General features: G+C 40.6%; 1 protein-coding gene across 2 annotated transcripts in view; it reads left to right on the forward strand.

Moving 5' to 3' along the window:
• Positions 1 to 5,263: 5,263 nt before the first annotated feature.
• The window catches only part of st6galnac2 (ST6 (alpha-N-acetyl-neuraminyl-2,3-beta-galactosyl-1,3)-N-acetylgalactosaminide alpha-2,6-sialyltransferase 2), a 29,677-nt gene continuing 12,668 nt past the window's right edge, over positions 5,264 to 22,272 (forward strand). Inside the window, exon 1 of one of the 2 annotated variants that reach the window (XM_088927730.1) lies at positions 5,264 to 5,518. Coding sequence is in view for 1 of the 2 variants with exons in the window: in XM_088927729.1 (XP_088783855.1) it covers positions 10,988 to 11,115 (128 nt within the window). In the remaining variant the exon portion in view is untranslated. Of the gene's footprint in view, positions 5,519 to 10,688; positions 11,116 to 22,272 lie in introns of those variants that run through there. The other variant, XM_088927729.1, reaches the window with a different exon arrangement.

The raw sequence follows: 22,272 nt of genomic DNA on the forward strand, positions 1-22,272 counted from the left end.
TGGCAAAAAAATGCATATATCTACGTTTTTCAAAAAGCCGCATGTAGGTGACCAGACCACTCCCGAAACAAATAAGACACATGAGATCCTACAGGCATCTTGGGCTTTAAGGAGTACAGCCTGGCTTCCCGAATACAACGTGCACGCGTTTGCTTGTAGCAGCTCGATACATGCTCGACTTGTAGGAGTTGAGCACGAAGAGATTCTAAAATTTCTCCGGTAAACAAATTACAAGTTTTGGAATGCGTGAATAACATTAAGATAATATTGACGGATAGATGCGCGTGTGCATTTTACAGATAACTATTCAGATCGCCTCTAAATGCCCTGCAGTATTTTTAATTGAACGACGTTTACAGAGCTAAAATACATCCAAAGTATGTATTTGACACTTTTATTAGCAGACCATTCTTGCAATTAAAGGTACGATGAATTGGTTACCACTGTAGTGCGACTATAACAGTTCAGTGTTAAGTCTTGTGGGAAGTCACGAATGACCAAATTAGGTGTCTTCTGGCATCGAAAATAGAATACTAATTTCGTGGGTTTCATACAAGTTTAAAAGCATCATGAAGGATCAAAGAAGATCTTCAGAACTTAATATTTTAATACCTTCGCAGTTTTTATTCTCGTGGCGCCTCACTCGATATTACCCTTGGGGCGATGCATTTACTCCAGCCTCTGAAACCCATACGTGCGTGCACGTTCTTTGGGTATAATGTGCTCAAGTCCGCTGAATATTTAAAGGCAAGGTAAAAGCTCCGTGAAGTTGCAGACAGCATAAACGATTAAAACCATCTCATTCGTTCGTGCTATGTTTGTGCCGATTTGTGCCGTTGAAAATAGCGTTTGTGCTGCTTTCGTTTCCGAGATATAGCGCCTTGTTTTTTTAGGGGTCGTGACGTCACTCAGCCCCCCTACAATGTCGTAGGGAAACCAAACCGGTCTCATTCGTAAGTGTTACGTTTGCTGCTTTCGTTCCCGAGATATAACGCCTTGTTTTCCCGGTGATCACATGACCATGCATGATGACTTTGACCTCCAGTGACCCCGTCTGCCGAGTTCAAGCGCTCTGTTCCAGTTTAGCTCGTACCTTTAACATTTTAAAGACAATATCCATAAACAAATGAGCCTCCTTACATGTGAATAATACTAAGACATGACGCATGCCAACAAGTTAACCAGCTATGACATAAGCCTGTGGTTGTAATGTACGTAAAATCACCGTGCTTGTAATATCTATGTTTTTTATTCTCTAAGGCACGTTTTCCTTTTCTTTCCCTACCGTGACACGCTGTTGCCAAACGCGTAACTGTGGGATACCATCACGTCAAGACCTCGGCAGCATTTCATGATAGGGACCCCATGTATATCGCATGTATATCGCGGCAGTGTATATCACGACTGGCGCCTTGATTCCATGCCACCCTGGCACTGCTGTCGCAACAAAGGTCTCATATCAGGACATTATATTCCCAGATTGGACATGTCGCGACATGGGGGTCAACATATCCTGTCAGAGTATGTCCTATTAAAACATATATGGACTCCATGTGGCGACATGGGGGGGGGGGGCATGTCATATCGCGATATAGGGCCTTTCGTATCGCGACACGGGGTGGGGCATTTTGTTGGGGGGAGTACGCCATATCACGATATGCGGGCTCCATGTCGCGGCATGGGTGGGGGCATTTTTGCCGGGATATTTCATATCGCGATATGCGGGCTTCATGTCGCGACATAGGCGCGGGGGCATTTTTCATATCGCGATATGCGGGCTTCATGTCGCGACATAGGCGCGGGGCATTTTTCATATCGCGATATGCGGGCTTCATGTCGCGACATGGGGGGGAGGGGCGTTTTGTCGGGGTATGTCATATCACGATATATGGACTTAATGTTCCGACAGTGGCGCCATGACTGATGCGCCAGTCGCAATGGGTATCGGGGTGTGATCGTGATGCGCACACTCCCATCGTAACATACTATTGGAGTCGTGAACGCGCTTTGGATGTTATGACATTCTTTGTCTGCTATTCAGTTTTGACCTCAGTGCGACTTCTCTTAGATTGATTAGTAATTTGAAACCAATGGATGTGTTAGTGAATATCCAGCGTGCTCATACAGCACACACCGTTAACCGGGGCTACAGTATTTGGACCAAGAAGAACATCCATCACCTGTGTATCTACATTTCCTCGGAACTTTCGCTGTGGCGCTTTACCCAATCAGAGTATCGATTCTCACTCTTCACCCAATCGCGGCCCGAGCTGTTCGGGGGTTTAGCCAATCACGGGTCTGAGAGCTGTTCAAGCTAGCAGCGCCAGGTGGATCGGCTTGTTAACAATTTACTGTCAATGAGAATCTATTTTTAAAATGCTTTACTTATTTGCAAAATAACTACATCGGCTTATTTTTTAACGTCTTTTTTGATTCACAATCTCCCGTACTCTTCGAAAAAAATACATTTTTATTTGCAATATAACTGTCTCCGCTGCTTTCTGTAATGAATACATGGTATTTTGAACAATTTTAATCGTATATTTAAGGTAGAGGAAACACCTTCTGCTTTGTACTTCAAAAATAAATAGAAATGTCAAGTCTATGATCATTATATTTTGATGCTCGTGCTTTCAATTTTGTTTTTAATTGTTAAATTATATCGATCTTGAAACTAATACCTAAAAATGTGAATATGGGCTCTCGTGTTGTACCAGCGGTAATTTGGAAACTGGTGTCTCTTCACCAATGAAAGGAGTACACAAGCAATACATTTTCGAGAACATAGTTAAAAATTAAACGACAACACCTAACCCAATGTACTAACATAGTTACTCCTCCCTAAATGTAAGACTGTTTATTCGTGTAAAGGCTGCAAAGTCTGGGGTCAACTGATCAAATGATCACAACTGAAAGATCTGGTGGTCGTGACTTTGCTGTTTTGTACGTCACAGCCAGGAAAAGAAGGCGCTATATTGAAATATATTGAAACATCCACCCCACCCGACCAGACAGACTCGGAAAACAAATTGCCCCCATTGTTTTCATCACAATCAGGAGTTCAAGTACCGAGTTTGTTGGTACCTGCAAACTTCCTTGTAGATAGTCACTTGATTACCCGAAAAAACAAGGCGCTATATCTCGGAAACGAAAGCAGCACAAATGCTACTTACAGCGACACAAACCGATTGCGGTGAGTTTCGTTGTTTGTGCTGTTCGACGTGCGGGTGGGCAACTTCATGGAACAGGACAAGCAAACATTTCTGGGTCATTACATTGCAGACTGCAGAAGACTCGACTTCACCTGAGGATCTAACACAGGCACCCATATCTGTGTCTTCAGAGAGCAGGTGTGCCCTCACGCTGTACTCTACACCAAGGACTGGCCGGAGACACAAAGATAAAACGACTGTGAGCTCATCGCTTCATGTTTGCGCATAAGACCCCTGTAAATACAAACACGTGGATAATGACAGTTTATTAAAGAATTCAGATATATGTTCACTTCTGTTATGTGAAAATAAAAAATATGTTTCCAATATTGCCGCGGTCCGCAGGTGTGAGACGGTGGACTTTCCAGTGTTGCTTCTCGGATGTGTCATTTACTACCCGCGACAACCTTGTAGGTAGTGCCCCTTAAAACACCCTGGTTCCTTTTCACGTTAATGAATGTGCTTTGCATAAAAAATAAACACTGGTCTTGTTCGTAAAGTTGCAAATTCAAGCCTTTTTGAACACGGGGCTGGACTGACGGGTTGAATCTTTACACTTCCCTTGGTGCGCGTGTTTAAGAAGGAGACAGTGAGAAACTGATCACTTCTTCAGATTTGTTTTTAAAAAGCACACCGCTACGAAGTATTACGACGTGCTCATTAGCCTCTTGGTAAGAACATGCAATTGTTTGCTAGTGTTCGTTTTTTGAGACTACACCCGCAACTCTTCTGATTCGGGTATGTGATATTCGTGACAAATTTAATTTTCCTGCTCACACAAACGCACAGAAGACACTGGTATTAAATGCAAAATCCACCGCCACCCCCCACCCAGGCAAACAGAGGAACACAAATGAAGAACTGTTACTCTCGCACCGGTAACAGACGCTTGATCTCTGCAGACGGGGTCACTGGAGGTCAAAGTCACCGCGCATGGTCACGTGATCACCGGAAAATCAAGGCGCTATATCTCGGGAACGAAAGCAGCACAAACGTTACTTTCAATTGTACAATGAAACGGGTTTCGTTTGTGTTGCCTGTAGGGGGGGGGGGGCAACTTCACGAAGCTCTAGGTAAACCCTGCATGGTATTTTAAATACAAGTGGGTAGCTGCGTCAGCATGCGTAGGCTGCAAAGGAACAAGTAATAGGTTTATTCCATGCTGAAAAAAAGAAGAAAGAGAAAGCTCACACCTGAAGAAGGCTCCACGGCCGAAACGTTGTGTTCTCTTTCTTCTTTTTTTCAGCATGGAATAAACCTATTACTTGTTCCTTTGCATTTTAAATACAATATTTCGGACGGATTTTGTATCTTGCGTTTTGCAATAAAATATTAACTTCAGAGTAACTTGTAAAACTACTGAACAATCTAAAAGCAGGCATACGCAATACTTAGAACTAGTACAAGCAACAAGTGAAAATGAGCTCTTGCAGCTTTTCTTAAGCTCAAGACAAAGTCCCCCTATGAGAGACCTTTGCAAACTAGCTGTCATTTGAACGGGAATTTGCCGACTCTCTAGACAGTGACAAGATTATTGCCATATTCAATTTCAAGCCCCGACGCCTGCGTCTGGTCTAGAAGGCCAAAACCTCACAACAGAGGTAGGCACTGGTTGTTTTTTTGTGCGTGTCCGCCGTGGCACAATAGCGTTCGGCAGCCTAGGGAATTGTTACGTAACTGTGTGTGTGTGAGAGAGAGAGAGAGAGTGAGAGAGTATATATGTATGTATGTTTCCGGTAATTCTACTGTTTGATTATACCGCTCGAGGATTGCATTGTAAATTGGAGGGGTGCCCCTATGCTGACAGGACGGTCAGTTAGAGCCCGGGCCTCCCACTTTTGCACAGAACCACCCAAAAATCAATTCCTGGCTACGCCCCTGGTCCAAAGGCCGGGAGATCCATCCAAGACAAACAGTTAAAAATAGGAACCGGAACTAAAAACATAACAGGACCAGACGGTCAGGACGCCGGAGAATAAGGCCGGCCGGCCGGCCTGCCTGCCTGCCTGCCTGCCTGCCTGCCTTCGGGCTACCATTGAGCCCGGGGAATAAGCCAGACTTATGGCGTCCATCTTCCAATATTGAGCCCGGAATTGCAGAGACGCTAGGCTTTTAACCAAAATTCAAACGAGACGCACCAGGAAATAATAAAAACTAATCATAACAGAAAGGGGGTAGGAGCGCCCTCTAAAGCGGGATGTGGAACGTAACACTGAAGAGTTGTACCCAGCCTGGGGGTCGGAAATACTTTGACATTGATGGTATTATTTTGAAAAATTATAGCACTGAACTCTGGATGTGACATTGTGAGTTTACTGATTGTTTTTAATAATGGTTCCATGGCCATGTCTCCTCTTTCTGTGATTCTGAAATATAGTGACCCGGGAGAGTAAGAAAGTCTGAGAAGACACTTATTAGTTTTTAACTAAAATAGATTGAAATGTAAATATAAACTAGTGCAGTATCTACCATTAGAGATGTTTTAGGTTACAGGTACATTGAGAATTTAAGTTTGAGCACTAAACGCAATTAGTTCCTACACTAGAGAATACAGGTGCTGCAAATAGAAACTGAGCATGATTCAGCAAAATTGAATCAGGCAGTGTGGTTTCTGTTTTTGTTGTGTGGCTCATAAACCCATAATTAATGTTGGACTAATTATTTCTGATGTGTTGACATTCTGATGTGTCCTTTGCCATCTTGTCCAACTCTATTCACTCAGTGCCTCATAATGTGCCAAGAAAAGTAATCATAGCTGGCATTAAGTTTTCCTGAGTTTACACGTGAGCATAAAACAACAGAGGGCATGCAATTTTATGATTTATAGGGGCTGCAACCCATAAAATACCATGAAATACCCTTTTTATTTATAACAAGTTTCCCATTCCAGGTGGTTGCACTGTATAATTGCTACTTAATATTATATTACTTTTGTTTATAAGGATGTTATCTGCCAGATCTTTCTGAAAACATAAATCAATTTCGATCTTCCTTTTATCACCTGCCACATCTCCTTAGCCAGGAAGAGTATTCCGTATGCGGTGTTTAAAGAACAAAGCAAATAACATGCATATTTCCATTCTATCTTCTGACACATGGAAGAAAAACGAAACCGGTGTCTTAGATAAAGAGGGTGTGTGAAAGTAGCATTATGACAGCAATGGCTTGATGATACGTGTTCTACTAAAGGGCCTTGCTGAGGATCATCAGTAGTAGACTGTTACATCCCAGTGTGTGGTCTGAGTGTTTTTGTTGTTATGTTCCACACTGCTGACCCTTGAATGTTCTCCCTCCCCCATTGGCCCACCATTACACCACTGTTTCAGTATGATGTCATCATCAATCAGCTCTCAGCTAATCAGACTACATTTTATTCAGTATATAACATGGAGGTTTTCAGGAAGGAGAGGCCTTTCGTTTGACTTCGGTCCTGTTTTGTTCTGGTTATTGCTTTGGCTTTGTTGTTTTGTTGGTTTTCTGTTAGTTTCTTTGTACTTTTGTTTGTTTATCCTTGTTTTGCCATTACCTTGCCCTAACATGTTACATGTTCAACTTTTGTGTTCTTTTGTACCCTGTTCCTGTCGATTACTCCTGTTCTCCCTTATTTGTATTCCTGGTTCACTTGTGTTTTTGTGTGAACTTTTGTGTATAAGGTTAGTTTAGGTTGTTGGGTACACTTTACACACTTAGTTGACTTTGTATTAGTAGTAACACTAGTTTAGTACAGGTGAGTGCCATTTGTCTTGTATGGTTTTGGGTAGTCAGGGGAGGTTAGTTAGGGTGTTGAAGATGCCGAAGACCGTGTGTTTCAGGTTTTCTTTTGCAGTCAGGTTAGCTTTCCCTCACTTTCCTAGCCAGGTCCATTTTTTTTCTTTTCTTTTCCTTGGTACCACTCTAGTTCCTTACCCTTGTTATCACGTTTCCTAGTCCCTCACCAAAACCCACCTGCTTCCAGAAGAATTATCCTAAATGTTACACCCCTTTCCCCTAGACACTTGGGGTCGTAACATAGACTGAAAAGTCAATAGCCCCCTTTGCTCCTATGCGTTTAGAACATTGCAGATTTTAGACAATACTGTGCTCTGGAATGGAGTTTTGTAGGATTTACAAGAGGACCATAGAAAACTGCAGTCAGGTGTCTTGGTGGTGAGATATGTCAGCACAACTCTCAGCTCCAGACTGCATCTTAGGCGTACATCATATTAACCCTGAACCTTACAGCTAGTTAATTTGGCTGTAAACAAACATGGCTGTGTTAGTTTCATGCACAGTAGGGCTTCCTGTAACATTGCAAAGCATACAAATTCCCCGTCTTTGTTTCCTGGCTGTTGGAATTGATTTTGTACAGGCCAGATCTGGCACTTTTATTTATTAAATACTCCCACCGTCCTGAATCAGTTAAGATTAAAGTAGCACTGAGAATCCCACTCCATTTCAAACTCCTGCATAAATTCTTTTGGGTGTGACAAAAATCTCTAGGACAACAGCAGCCACTTGTTGCTTCCTTTATCTTGAATTAGATCAGTGTACGGACCAAGGGGGCCTCATAAATGATGAATTGAAGAGAATTCCAGCTGATGTGAATTGGACGTGAAGTTGGGAAAGCTCAGCAAAGCTAGACAAAAAATGAGTAAACAGATTCTGGATGATTGGCTAAATGTTTAGGCCTTCTGCTGCAGACCAGACTTGAATCATTCCGGTTGCTAGGTTACCCTTAAGACTCACTTATTCTTTCTAACAGGAGAAGTCTTCTTTCACTCAGTTTATAAGCCAGTGAAATTCTCCCTCTGACCTCTCCAGCTGTCTTACCATCTTCTCCTGAAGTCTGGCCATTGATAGTAACCAATTGATAGTAGTATGAAAAGATATTTTAAGCTCAAGAGTTTAAATGTTCTATTTAGGCAGAGAGCAAGACCTATAGAAGATTTAGAAGTGGCCTTCTTATATATTTTGGTCAGACATTGGGCAATTTTTTAAAATTCATTTACTTAATTCCTATAAATGCAGGAATTAATACATTTATATGAAATAATCCAATACATCTGGTTTCACATTTTATTCCCCTTTACATTTTAAAAGCAAGATCCACATTAAACATGTCCTGAGTTTTATAAGCAAGTTAAGACCGAAGCAGCTTCTCAGCAAGAATCTGCCTCACCGCTTTTAATTATCATATGACAATCATTTGAATCATATGCTATGCACATCTTCTGTTTTACTAGGAAATGTTGTCTTGTTTGCATTCTCTAAGGGATGCATTGCAAGCCATGCAGTCTCTGAAATATGCAAATAGTTTTGTCATATGACAAGACAGGCATGCAAAACAATAAGTCACTGCTCAAAATATTGATTGGTAATTAGATCACACAACTCTTTATTTTGCTTTTCTCTCACTACTGTTTTTTTTGTTTATTGACATATTTTTACCTTGTAACAAAAAATATATTTGCAATAGCAGATAATGCTTTTAGAACAGATGAGTTCTGCAGAGACACATAATTTTGCTGAATGTGGACAGAGGATTCTAAACATGTACTTACAGTAGCAATTATTAGCAAAATGGTAAAAATAACATGTGGCTGTTGGTATGAAGCACAGTGACTGCTAAGCAGCAGGTTACATGTTTACATCATGTTTCTAAGCTGCAATATTGGCTTCAGCAAGACAACACCTTTAAAGTCCAACCTTCAGTCATCACCGGGCTTACCACCTCCTGTTTTGTACTTTAAATGCTACAGTACATAAGTCTGCTAAGCCAGATAATCATCATGGTATGTCTGTAAACAAGGTCTTTTATAGCATTAGAATTCTTCACATTGTTGTGTGTGGCAACAGAATTTATGTATACATAGGATACTAAAATCAAGATAACCTGATCCTACTGACAGGTATTTGCTCATAGGCTCAGTGGGTTTTCACCACTTATCATAACAAAAAAAAATATTCCTTGCATTTATATAGAAGCCAAACAATCCCAAAGAACATTTGGTATTGGGGGGAGCACTCGTCCAACCACTGATGTGCAGTTCCCACCTGAGTGCAGCTCCACAGGTACCTAGCTGATATGGTATAGAAGTGAGAAATTACTACCTAAATCTGCGACGTTTTTACACCATTTATCTACAATGTAGTAATAATAATATCATTTTCTATCAGTTCAGAGATGGGGAGTATTAGAAGGCCATGACTGGTAAAGGCCAGGGGAAGATCTGGCCAGGACACAGGGGTAACACCCCTACTCTTTTTGAGAAACATCGAGGGATTTGTTTTACCCCTGCACTATCAAACTATTAAACTCCCAGCCTCTCTCACCTACGATCTGACCCTCACAGTGCCTTCTTTATTACCAAAAACTCAAACACACGTTGAAATCTACCTCTACCTTACATGTCATAAAGCTCACTCCCCATAATTTTCTATCCTTTATTTCATTCTGTTGATGCATGTTTTTGCACATCTGATGTTGTTTTGCATATTACCTGTTACCTTTTGTTGTTTTGCACACTGCCTGTTGTCTCTGTCTTTCTTTTATTATACAATTGTATTGTTTTGTTTTTTTGTACTACTTATCGTCTGAGAGCTAGCTAAATAGCATTCCGTTATACCATATACCTGTATATGAGTATAATGACAATATACTTGAACTTGGATTTTTAATTACCACGGAAAGTCAGGACCTCGGTTTTATGTCTCACCCGAAGGAAAGCGCCTTTTTTACAGTACAGTATCCCCATCACCACGTTGGGGTATTAGGTATTAGGACACCTATCCCAGTAGCGACCTTAGCTTTCCCAGGAGGTCTTCCATCCAAGTACTGGCCAGGCTCACACTTGCTGAGCTTCAGCGGGTTGCTAGTTGTGAGTTGCAGGCTATGGTGGTGTTATACAGTCATTAATTTCCCTTGCTGTCTTGTTTAGTAACTCCACTCAATCATTTTAAATAACCGCTTTGTCCAACACCTGTTTGCGTGAGCTGGAGCCTAATCCGGCAGACAATGGGCAGGACACACACAGTTATATCTATATTGTTGGACTGCGGTAAGACAACAGAACATGCACGCTCCACACAGAGTGTGCCCAAGGGCGAAATCGACCCAAGAGCCCCGAGGCAACGGCGCCAACTAGTGCTACTGTATGTCAACGTTCTAATTATCACGTTATTTCACATTTCTGTAGTTCTCAGTCTGTCACTAATTTCACTGATTTCAGGTTTAATCAATCATGTGGCATCTTCCATTTTGTATTACACATTTGTCTTCGTTTTCAGACCAAAAATCGAATACAAAGCAAATACTGGTACATTTGTTACCCCCAGTTTACCAAATCGTCGAAAAGAGTAGCAAAGAAAAGGGTCGTTGGAGCAACAAAGAATACCAAAACAAATAATAAAACTGTCACAACTTTTAAAAAGCGGATAAAATCGCTGGTCTGGCTACAGTTTTAAGCTCAGGAGCGTTATACATCTGAGAAAACGCGCACGTCGGGAATATGAGAGTAACTTGCAGCCCGTTTTCTAAATCACCGAGGGGAAACACACCATCTACTTCATGGACGCATCTACTGAGAACTGGATTCAGCTGAAACGAAGTGTGTGCAGATACGGGAAAGCGTGCAGGACACTAGAAAAGGGAGGAAGCAGGCAAATGAGAGCAGATTTCGCATGGCAATAATGTCTGTGTGTAAAGCGGCTGCGGAGGTTATCTGGTTTCTACAGGTAAAAAGCTCAAAAGGCAAGCGTGACCAGTAGGATTTGTTGCTTCCATTCGTAGATCAAGGATGCCGAACTGCCGATGGAAGTGTGTGTTTGTTTTGGGGGCTGCCTTTTTTACCTTCAGTACTTTTATCTATGGACATTACTATGAACTGGATTTCTTATTTCACTTCGGGAATGATCTGCAACAAAGGTACAGTAGACTTCCGAAATCTTTTTTTTTTTTACCGTTAACTATATACCTTTTTTTTTCTTGGGATGGGGGAGATGCAATCAGTTCACAAATGTAAATTCTCTGTCTCACCAAGACGATAGGATACAAAACATTTTTCGGGTCAAGTTAAACGGCAAAACCCATGGTATTATGCATTATATTACGGATTCCCCGCAGTTTAAAAGGTTTTTATTCACAGTGACCTTAATAACGGAACGCTAAACGCTTTTCCTTTTGTTGAACTTACTTTTGTTTGGATTAGTGCACAGAAACCCGTACATTTGTGTTTCCTATTCGTATGGACTTAATTGAAGATTATTTGTCTGTCGTCTTGATCCGATGAGACTTAATAAAATACACTGAAACGAAGCAACGTGCAGACGTAGTAAGTTATGCTGTGTTAAAAAGTACCATTTGTTGATTAATGTGTTGCCTTTTTACCGAGGCCACTCTTCAGTACATGGTTAGTGGAGGAGACCCTGTTGTTACTGGTCGCGAAGTGGGTGACGCTCTTGTTCTCTTTATTCGAGAGTTAAAAAGCACAATAAAGCACTCCAAACGAGCCTTTTGTTTTCACGGTAAACCTGCTTGTTTTAAACGGAGAAGGTGGAACTTTTTAAAGAAATGGGCTGATGCTTCGCGTTACTTTTTGTTAGTCAAAACTAGGTACAGTGGAACAGCCAGACTGAATAAGCTCCGCATAGGAAATCCTGAGTACAAGCGAATTCTTTCCTGCAAGACCGCACACGTTCAGAATTCCTTAATTAGCTTTTTTTTTTTCCAGGAGAGTTGGTGCAGACATTCGCCTCTCATTCCAAAGTAACACTTTACACAGGCAGCTTGTCTGTGTATGCTTAACATCGTTCATTACTCTAATTGTGTGGTTTATCTGCTTGTCAGTTTAATTTTTTAGGTCCCTTAGAATTTTTCGCTTAATAGTCTGTTTCAGGGGTTCCCATCTCTGGTCAAGGGATACCCGCGTTTTCTAGCTTTATTTTCGGCCTAGCTCTTACGTAATTGAACTCTTAACTATCATAATGGTATTAGTTTGGGCTCTTGAGACCTAAACATGTTGGACGTTAACTTTAAACTAGTGTTTCGATTGTACGTAATTCGAAGTGCTCCTAATTCCGAGTAGAGATAAAAACATTTTAATCTAGTTATTTCAGTTATGTTAATCGAGTAATGAGCTTGATAGAAAGAAGACCAGCAGGCCTTTGAGTCACCAGAAACGTTGTGAACCCCCGACTTACTATTTTAAGTAGCTTCATGATTCCTTTTCTTGGATTTGTTACTTGGAGAAAACGAGGGTGACACAAGCTAATCCTGCCCTTCTCGCTTAATTTATCCTGAGCAAAGATATAGCACAATATTTTTTTAAACCGTTAAATAACTCTTTAAATTGGGCCTGCAATGGCTGTTTATATACCTTCTAGTAATTTAAATTGAAAGTGCTCCTCTGCAGTAGTTCTAGCAATGCACTTTGAAGCCCGCAAGCGAGATTTCAGATGTTTTTTTTTTAAATGAACTGCACAAGTTAAACGTATCAGATAATAAACGCTTTCTCACAGGTTAATGCAAAACAATTAGAGCACTATATCAAACTTAAGAAATTGCAGAATTTGTCATGATGCTTAAACTATTTCTTATGTATTTAAGGTTAAAAAAAAACTATGATTTTAATTTCTCTATTTCTGACAGAATATATTGTTCCCTAAAAGAAGCAGTTAGATGATGGGCGGATGGAATAGCTTCATGCCTTTCAGCTCAGGAACTTGGGGGAGCCTGGCAAGCAAGGGGTGCAAGGCAGTATACACTCTGGATGGGGAAACAACACCAGTCCATTGCAGGACACACACAGACATACTTACACCAGGGCCTGTTTGCCTGGAAGCAAATTATCCTACCAGTACTGTATGTGTTTGGGCTGTGGGAGGAAACTGGAGCACCTGAAACACAGGAGCCCAGGGTGCCCACTCTGCGAGGCAGCAGTGATGACCACTGCACCACCGTGCCACCTAGCATGAAACTGTTGTTTCTGCATTTTGCTTTAATATATGTTCTTTTTTCTGTTGTGTTAAATGTTACAGTAGAATTGACTTATTGTTCTGTATATTAAATTATATTTAGTGAATATAGGAAAACCCACAGCATTAGACTTGTCCTTAAGGACACATGCTGCACATTGCTGGTGGTGGAGGGAAGTCCCCATTACCTGTAAAATGCTTTGAGTGGAGTGTCCAAAAAAGCGATATTTAAGTGTAAGCAATTATTATTACCGAACAGAATGTTTAAAGTCTCACAGTGGCATGGAATCAAAGTGCCTCTTAACTATTGCTACTGTTCTGGAGGCAGTACAAAGGACAGCAACAAGACATGAAGGGAACATCATGCTCAGACTACAAAAGGCTTAATTAAAGCATACTGTAGATACATCCTCAAGGGCTAGTATCCAGCAGGCTTAAGGCCTCCAGAAAGTGTTGAAGTTAATTGGTACTACAGACCACTGGACTAAAGGAACACTAGACTAAAGGAACAGAATTTGTTGGTACTTAATTTAGGTGTTCAATACCTTTCGGGATTCTTACCCTATAAGATTATTTTAAGATCCGGAGGAATACAAGGGCCTAGGGCCAACAGTAGAAATTCTACATGGGAGACTGGATGTCTGCAGTCCACCCTAAGCTACGTGGTTGAAGCTGACTCCATGGGGACCTTTAAGAACGGTTATTGCACAATTAGAAGAGTTGCTTGCCATTTGTGGACAATATACGAACAGTGATGCGCTGGCGATTTGTTTTCACTTTGAACCATCTCCATTTTCATAGCCCCTAATTCTGGACCTAAGATGCAATTGATAACACTGCATACTGAAGGATTTTTAACACCGGGGGTCCTTGGACCAAGACAAGCCAAAGAAACTTGCCTGGCTTTTGACTCCAATGCAGCAGTCTTTTTTTTTTAACAAATGCAAAGTCTCGGAGCCAAGTGAATTCATCTTGTCCAGGTGTGTTAAGGGTGAGTTGTCCTCCACTGAATCTCTGGATTGGCTTTCCTCTAGGATGTGCTGCATATTGTACTAAGTCCCACAGGATTAAAGATGGATTTCACTGATTCCCCATCTATTGAGGTTGGCAAGACATGGACCACATCCAGTCCTAAAGCGATTCTGAGTGGATCGCTTGTTGGGTAGGCTGTATAATGTGGTAATTGTTTACGTCCAGTGATGCCCAGGTGGAGTTTGTATTGAGGTTTTGTTGGGGAGGGTTTTTTTCAGATGTGTCTTTGGTAGGTTAAATATGTCCTTGTGTAGTGGCAGGTGAGGAGCAGTACAGTACATGGGTATGCCCGGGAAAGCTAATGATACCACTAGCAGACAAAACATTAAAGAGAAGCTTCAGTAGAGGAGTCTTGAAGAATCCTGCATTGGTCCTTGGAGTCCTGGTCACAGTCAGCTGATGGTGTTGGACAGATTGAGGCACCTAAAGAGTATGTGCTCCCAAGAAAAATAACAAGCTAGTTGTCTCAGCTGTGGAGTTTCTTCAAAGCACTGTGGTGTACTGCTTGGGTTGAAATGCACTGTACACAGCATAATACAGCTGTTATTCTGCCCTGTCTAGTAGACTGACTTTTGTGCTAGTTTTGGTTTAAGAAGGACAGTGACCGGTGCTGTGCCCCATACCCACTGATTACACTGATGTCTCTCTTCAGCTGTAGAGTGACCTATTCTTCGGTGATCGTATTTATCAGTCTTTTTGAAAAGGCTCCCAGTTACAAAATATGATCATTTGACACAACTCATCTGGATTTTGTAATCTGATTTGGATTTGCCTGTGACCCAAAGGTTGAATCTTCATCTGTTGCAATAACTGTGATGGAATCTTTGAATTCTGTAGTGTGGATTTAAGAACTTGCCCAAAAACCAAGATATAATACCTCTGTTTGCCCCAGCCCTTTCCCAAAATATTTCATTAAAATTGCCATTGAGGCTCATTTGCTTACTGTTTATATAGACTGGGTTCTGCCATACAGTTAGATCTTAACAGATGTAACTGGTAGTTCCTTAATTCAAATTTTTCAACTTTTAAGTGACTTCCTATGTAACTCAAATTAGTAATTTTAAGTTTGGAAGTTTTGAAGGTTGAAACCTTGTAAGTACAGTCTTGAGACAAGTGAATAAGCATTTTGCTAAATGTTTGTCTGTGAGCAAGACAAACACTAAATTAGATTAGAGTACACATTTGTTTTCTTCTTCTTGAGCTGATGTAGACTGTTGTCTGCACCAAAGTAATTAGTCTGTTTGCTTGCCAGTAAATGTGCTTTTTAAAAAAATGCTGTGCTCAGAAGGACCTTGAACTACATCAGAGACCTTCAGTCTGAGAAAGGGATACATTTGTCCTTGGTTGGAATAAGAGTGTGTTATACTAAAAACTGTAGAATGTTGTGACAGAGGAATCTAACAATATTGTCAACTTATGATGAGACTGTTCTGTAGTTTTGAAATCATTTGGTGCAATGTAAGCTGTGTATAAAAGCCAGCAGAAGAATTTCTGAATCTCCCTCATAATTAAAATATGTGCTACATCCAGTACCTTTCCTCTATCAATAAAATCTAAAAATGTTTTGCAAGGCACTTTCAGCCTTTTACAATACACTGCAATTTTCTTAAATAACTTGCCTTTACTGTTAAATAGGTCATTTAAAAATGATTATCTAACATCTGAAAGATGTGACATGGTTTTGAATAAGAGCTGCATTTAATGCATATTTAATTAACTGCAATTATCAAACTAATTTGGAGACTCTTTCAGGTACATTTTTTAATGGGGGGGGATTTTGCTTTCATAAGTTCTCCCAGGCTTTTATTAGTGTGGGTCTGGTTTTAATTTGAATTTGGTATATGATTCCATTATCCTGATGCACTTCACTATTTTGTTACACAAAAATAATTAAGTTATGCAACAGTTGCATTGCCATACATTTTTTTTGGGGGGGAGGGACTCCTTGAGTTCTATTTGTATGCCAGGCGCTGAGAACAGCAAACCATTACAATTTTTTAATCTTCTGATCCACTATTTAGAATATTAGCCTTGCAGAGTGTCTTCTCAAAGGAAAGGGGAGGTTTGAAGCTTTCACATATCCTATTGTGTGCTTGTCTCAGGCCTTGCATTTTCATTCTGTGTTGTGCTAATAGAGCAGAAACCTAGAAATAGGGAGACGCAGAGTGATATACATTTTTTGTAAGACTTTTGAGCAAATAGATTGGAATATTTAGATTGGATCTTTTGTAGGGTTTTTAAGTATACAAAGCATCAAATGAAACATCCCTCTGTGCATGTATGTTTTTGGAAAAATTGGATATAAAGGTTTTTGGCATTGTACCGTATGTTTTTGTGACATCTAATTGACCATTCCTGTCTGACTATCATACACTTGAGTTACTTTGAACATAGTGGAAAAACATGCCAGGATAATTCTTTATTGTATTTGCAGCAATAAAAACCAATGATATCTCTTGGCTCTTTGCTTTTTACTGTTTTTGTTTCCGAACGGTGATCTCGCAGCATCAGCAGTACAGAACAACAGTTGTAGGGTTGAATGTTCAGCTGTCACGATCCTTCTGTTATCTGGAATTGCCACATGGGTGATCCAGAGGAGGATGAGGAAAATGACGTGATGAAATATATTTTAGGTTTTGTTAGACTATGCAGCTTAAGAACCCTGTCCCTGTGAATATGGGTTTATTGTGTTTATATAGGTGTAAGTTAAGCATGCTTGTTTTCTTTACCAGATGCGCTCGAGAGATTGATGTTTGAACGTAGTTTCAACTAGAACTTAATTATGTACTGTTTTTTTTTTAATTCTACATAGAGTGAATATATTATTCCTGCTCATGGATAGTCAGGACTATTTTGAAATAATGCTTAATTGAAAATGAATGATTTTTTTTTTTCCAGTAGGTTTATTCTTGCATATGCACAAGTGCAGTTCTTCTGACGATCTGCGAAGAGAACATGCAGCTTGGTATGAAGGTGGAGCACTAAGTCTGTTGATATGCATTAAAATGTACTGAACAGGAAGAAGGATGTACAGTAGCTTACAGTCTGCTCCTGGGCTGTTTTGCATAGCAGCCACAGACTTCTGAACTTGCTAACTACGGCTGTATTCTAGGTCATTGCTGAGGTAAAAATTCCATCATCTAATGTGAGATAATGCATTCCAGAATGGTTAAATCTATGACAATATGTATGGATATTGTAAACCACAATGTTCTTGAAGCTATTTTAAAGGTTGACTACACCTCTGTACTTCTGATTGCAGGTGGAGTGGCTCCATCCTGCCCCTGGTCTGAGCCTCATCCCCCCCCACATTACTGGCAAAGCACGAAGCACAAAATTGGTGTCTGCGACCTCTTTTGAAACAGGCACTCCATTGTATTAAAGGGCTTATGATGTCATCTTTAATTACAAGGCATGGGTTCACAGGTTCTCTGTGTGTTTATCTCTTTTGGGAAATGGCCTTCAGTTTATTCTTTGAGACCTGTAGTCAAAGCTTTCTGGAAACAAAAGGCTTATAGGGCTTTTAATAGTTCCTGATGTGGGGCTTTTTCATTGGCTTTGTGGTCTTTTATTTTTCACAATTTAATTACACTATTAGTACTGACCTTTCTGTTGCTAATACTGAGAACTGCTGGAGCCACAGTTCCTTAATCTGATTTTGCATGAAATTAACTGAAATTTTTTTGGGCTCTAAAATTATTTTTTAAAATTTGGAATCGACAGTTTTGTTTTTGCTCCAGTATTGGTTTAGAAGAATCGGTTGTTAGTGTGCTTGGCTCACTGCTAGAGCTGTGGGCTGTATGTACACGTGCTTTCCTCTTCCCAGCTCTGCACCCATTGGCAGCACAGAGCCTACTGAAGAGGGGGCATCAGCTGGAGGAGATCTGCTGTATTGTCACAGTTGCTCATGGGTGTCCTTTAAGAGCTGTAGATCTTTTGAGCTGCTCAGCTACGGCAGTATTCAGTTAGGCTTGGGTAGAAAACAAGGCATCAGGTCCTATACTCCTAACAATGTAGTAACAAAACATAACACGATAAAATAACGCTTGATTCGGTGACCTAAAAAATAAGCACTGCAGTCTCAAGGTGCATGTTCTGATGGTAGGTGCCTTATTTAGATATTATGAAAACATTGGATTATGACATTTATTGAATAGGTATGTGTTCAAAGGTATTTTTCACAACTGTTTGCTCATAAAGTATTGCCAACGTGTATAATTTTCTGATTATTGCTGAATAAATATCAGAAAACTTTAATTGAGCTTGCAAATCCTGTCATACCCCCCCACCCCCTTTGCCATCTCACCCTTCTCCAGAAAATATTGCTGACCTACGGAATAACGAGAAATGAAATCTGTAGGAAGTGCTGCGAAAGGGGGAATTGAATTGTGCAAAGGGCAGAGAACCGAAAAAAAGCTGTAGCTTTTAGTGGAAGAAGCAGAAAATACTGTCACAAGTGCTTAGGAATTCCTGCAGTAAATTTTGATGAGGAACTATAACCTGTTACAAATGGATGTCTTGTACATTGAAAACTGCAGAGAGAGGAAAAATTAAGTTTCTGACACAATTGCAAAACTTGCTTTTCATGAAGTTGTCAAAGTAGCCAGTAGCATATACTGTGTTTTCACTGAACAGTGGGTTAGTTCTGTATTCAGTACATCTATACCCCAGTGTTAAAATGTACAAGTATGATTGATGGACTTCCGGTCCAAGTGGTAAATTATGCATTTATTTGTTTTATTTTATTGATGCTACTTTGTTACACAAATTCACACTAAATTCTTGCACAGGTACCGTTCTGGTCAGTGTTAGCTAATGACACAACCAAGGTTCCCAGCAGCAGCTTTTTATTCCTCGTATCTCCAGGTATTGCAGCCCCACTGGAAAACATGTTAGTGAAAAATTGTCACCAGTGATTTTACTCTGGTTTGCCAGCTGTTACACTTAGTTCAGGATTGGTGCTAGATGGAAAATTTAGAGCGTTACTGCTCATATCTTCGCTAAGATGCACTTCATCAGTGCTTCTCTAGGAACTCCTGGTCTGCTAAATCCCTCTAGCACCTGTTTCTTTTTCTTAAAAGAAGGGAAGAGGGAGAGAATGGCATTGTTCAGAGTGCCCGAAATGTCTTCTGGCCCTAGCAGTCTTTTTCACAGTGCAGCCTTCAGCTTCTTTGTTCATGTCAATGTCGCTGGCAGCTGTAAATGTCAGAAGAATTAAAAAAAAAAGCGACTCTGCTGACAAAACGTAGTTTCGAAGATATAAGGATTTCAGGATGATATTGCATGGAGTTGACACATAAGGTGGTAATGCTTCCCTCAATAAGAGGATGGGGGCGCCAGAGTCTATCCGGGCAAGCAGTGGACGCAAGGGAAGATATAACCTGGACAGGATACCAGTCCATCAGAAGGACAGACAGACACAAACACACTTGCGCCAGGGTTAGTTTTTTCCGGAACTCGATTAATTTATGGATTTGGATTATGGGAGGAAACCCACCAGAACATGAGGAGAACATCCAAACCTCACGCTGATAGCACCCCAGGAAATGAACGCAGGGCGGCATTGCTGCTTTCACAGCACTGAAGGCCACGGCACCGGCATGCTGCTTGTTGTGGTTTCCCTTTGTTGAAAGCCTGAGGTGTAAAGTACATAGTTGTATAAACAGATGCCAGTCATCTGAAGATTCCAAGATCGGAGGATATTTAAAGTTACTTTTGGATACTTTGGTTGTTTTAATACTTTTATTAATCCCTCAGCACTCTTCTGTGGGTTGCTTTAGAGGTCATCTGCCCACTTCATTGCACTGTCCAAATCCACAGGGATTGATCTGTTTTAGTGGAATACAATATTGCCTTGGCTGTGATGTTTCACAGGACGCTGCAGCTCTATTCCCTGCCGTGAGTCATTGGCAAACTGAGGAATTAAGGAATATGTTGTGAATATGTGCATCAGCTGTTGTGTGGATTTTTTTTGGTTGGGTGAGGATGAATAGACTGTTCTTTGTCACGTGCCCCATGATAGAAGAATGCTAAATAAGACTCCTTTTTCAGGCTTAGTCCCAGCACCTGCACCAATAACTGAAAATGGGCTCTCCTGTTGAAGGTACTGGAACTGATGAGTGCTGCTACATAGTTCAGTTAGTAGCTGTCGTAGCATGCAGACAGCTCCAATCCCCTGCTTCATGTTCCCATTTTCCTTCTTCGTTTATTTTAACGTAGTCTCAATCTGGTTAGTCAGAGATTTAAAAAAAAAACATTCTTAATTTTCTAATGTTTATTGGCAAGCAATGTGCACAAGGTGGAGTACACCCAGCCCGTTGTAGGGCACAGACATGCACACTTGCACCAGGGCCAATTTTCCCAGAAGCTAATTAACCTATAAGTAGGTCTTTGGACTTTGGGAGGAAACCAGAGCACCTGTAGGAAACCCATGTAATCACAGGGAGAACATACAAACTCCATACAGGTAGCTGCCCAGGTCAGGGATTGAACCCAGGGCCCCAGCGTTGCGAGACATGAATGCTAAGTACTGCAGCATCATGCTGTCCATTTTTTTTAGAACATGTTCTGTTATAAACTTGGAAGAGGCTCAGCAATGTACCAACAAGAAAGTGCTTGCTGTTGAATCTTAGACAAGATATGTAGACCTGCAGCAGGGCGCTTGGAAAATGTCTTAGAAATGAATTCCAACCACCATGTAATTTACTGGTAGTCTATTATGACTTGTTTAGGCAGCATACGGATTCCTTAAGACCTCTGAGGTTACCCTCATTGTAATTTTCATTGGTCAATCTCGTGGCAACATTGTTAGGTCTTGTGACTTGTTTCGCATGGTTGCTATTGCGTAGGTTTGTGCCTTGTGGCTATTTAAGAAAAAATTGGTAGTAAGAATACTTTTTAAGCTTGAAGCTGGTATTATTTGATGCAATAAAAAGCTAATTTCCGGAAGGTTCCTGTACTGCAGAAACCTAGCAGGCTGTAACTCGGTCAGATTGAGTGGGATTTACATTTGTGTAGGTGGGTTCAACTGCTTGGTGCTTTAGCTTGTGCTGTGAATCATTAATTTCCTTTTTTGGATTCCCAGGGTTGTGCTCTAAGCATTTGCAAGACAAAACTGTGAAAAAGAACAATGATTTAGCTAAAGGCTCAAAAGAATGAGAAGCTAGACGGAAGACTAAGGATGGGGAACTGAGATTTTATAGGCCTGCGTAGATTTGGGTAATTAGGCAAGTCATACATAACATTTTCAAATGAAGATTTATTGAGCCTAACAAAAGTATTCCAAATATAACCTTCTTCCTAAACCCTCTTTCTATCCCCAGGCTCAATGTCTCATGGTCCAGTAGCATACGTACTGTATACATGACCCCATTGGGCATTTCAGAGAGCATCACATGTTTCTGGTAATCTCATTTACTGCAACTCTGTCAGAAAACGCACTGCCATTTACATAGGCAAAACAGGATGAAGACTCGCTACCTGTTCCAGAGAACAGGTCAGAGCAATAAAGATCAAAGATCTCTCCAAGTCAGGTAGATCATTGACAGGTGGATAAGGAACTATGTAGACCTTTCTACTTCAGTCCTTTTCCTGGGAATCGCGGACTCTAAGAAGCCAAGACTATCTTTAAATGTATATCACCTTCCCCTTTCTCTCATAGACTAATTTCTTTCTAGAACCACGCCATTAATTTACAGTTTTCAATTTTTTATACCTCTCCCCAGAACTCCCTCAGTCTGTGCATCCATGTCCTACATTGTCCCTCTTCACCATTTTGAAGTAGTGGATGTGCCAAACCATTTACTTCCCAAGTAAACACATACGAGCAATTGACAATATCAGGGTTGGGCAACATTAATGTTTACAATCCAGCCATGGTCAAATAAACAGCATGGTCTTGCCAGCAAACACTTCTAATAAAAACATATGCAAATCTATTTTATTAGACTTACACTTATTCAGCAATGAAGCATATTTGATTATTTCTCTCCTTCAAGGTTCATACAATTATCTTCTGTATTGTAACTTGAGTGTCTATCAACGTGCACTAGAACAAAAGTCTATTTCACTGTAAATA

This window comes from Atractosteus spatula, chromosome 11 (assembly GCF_055471065.1).
Source record: "Atractosteus spatula isolate fAtrSpa1 chromosome 11, fAtrSpa1.hap1, whole genome shotgun sequence".
Lineage (NCBI taxonomy): Eukaryota > Metazoa > Chordata > Actinopteri > Semionotiformes > Lepisosteidae > Atractosteus > Atractosteus spatula.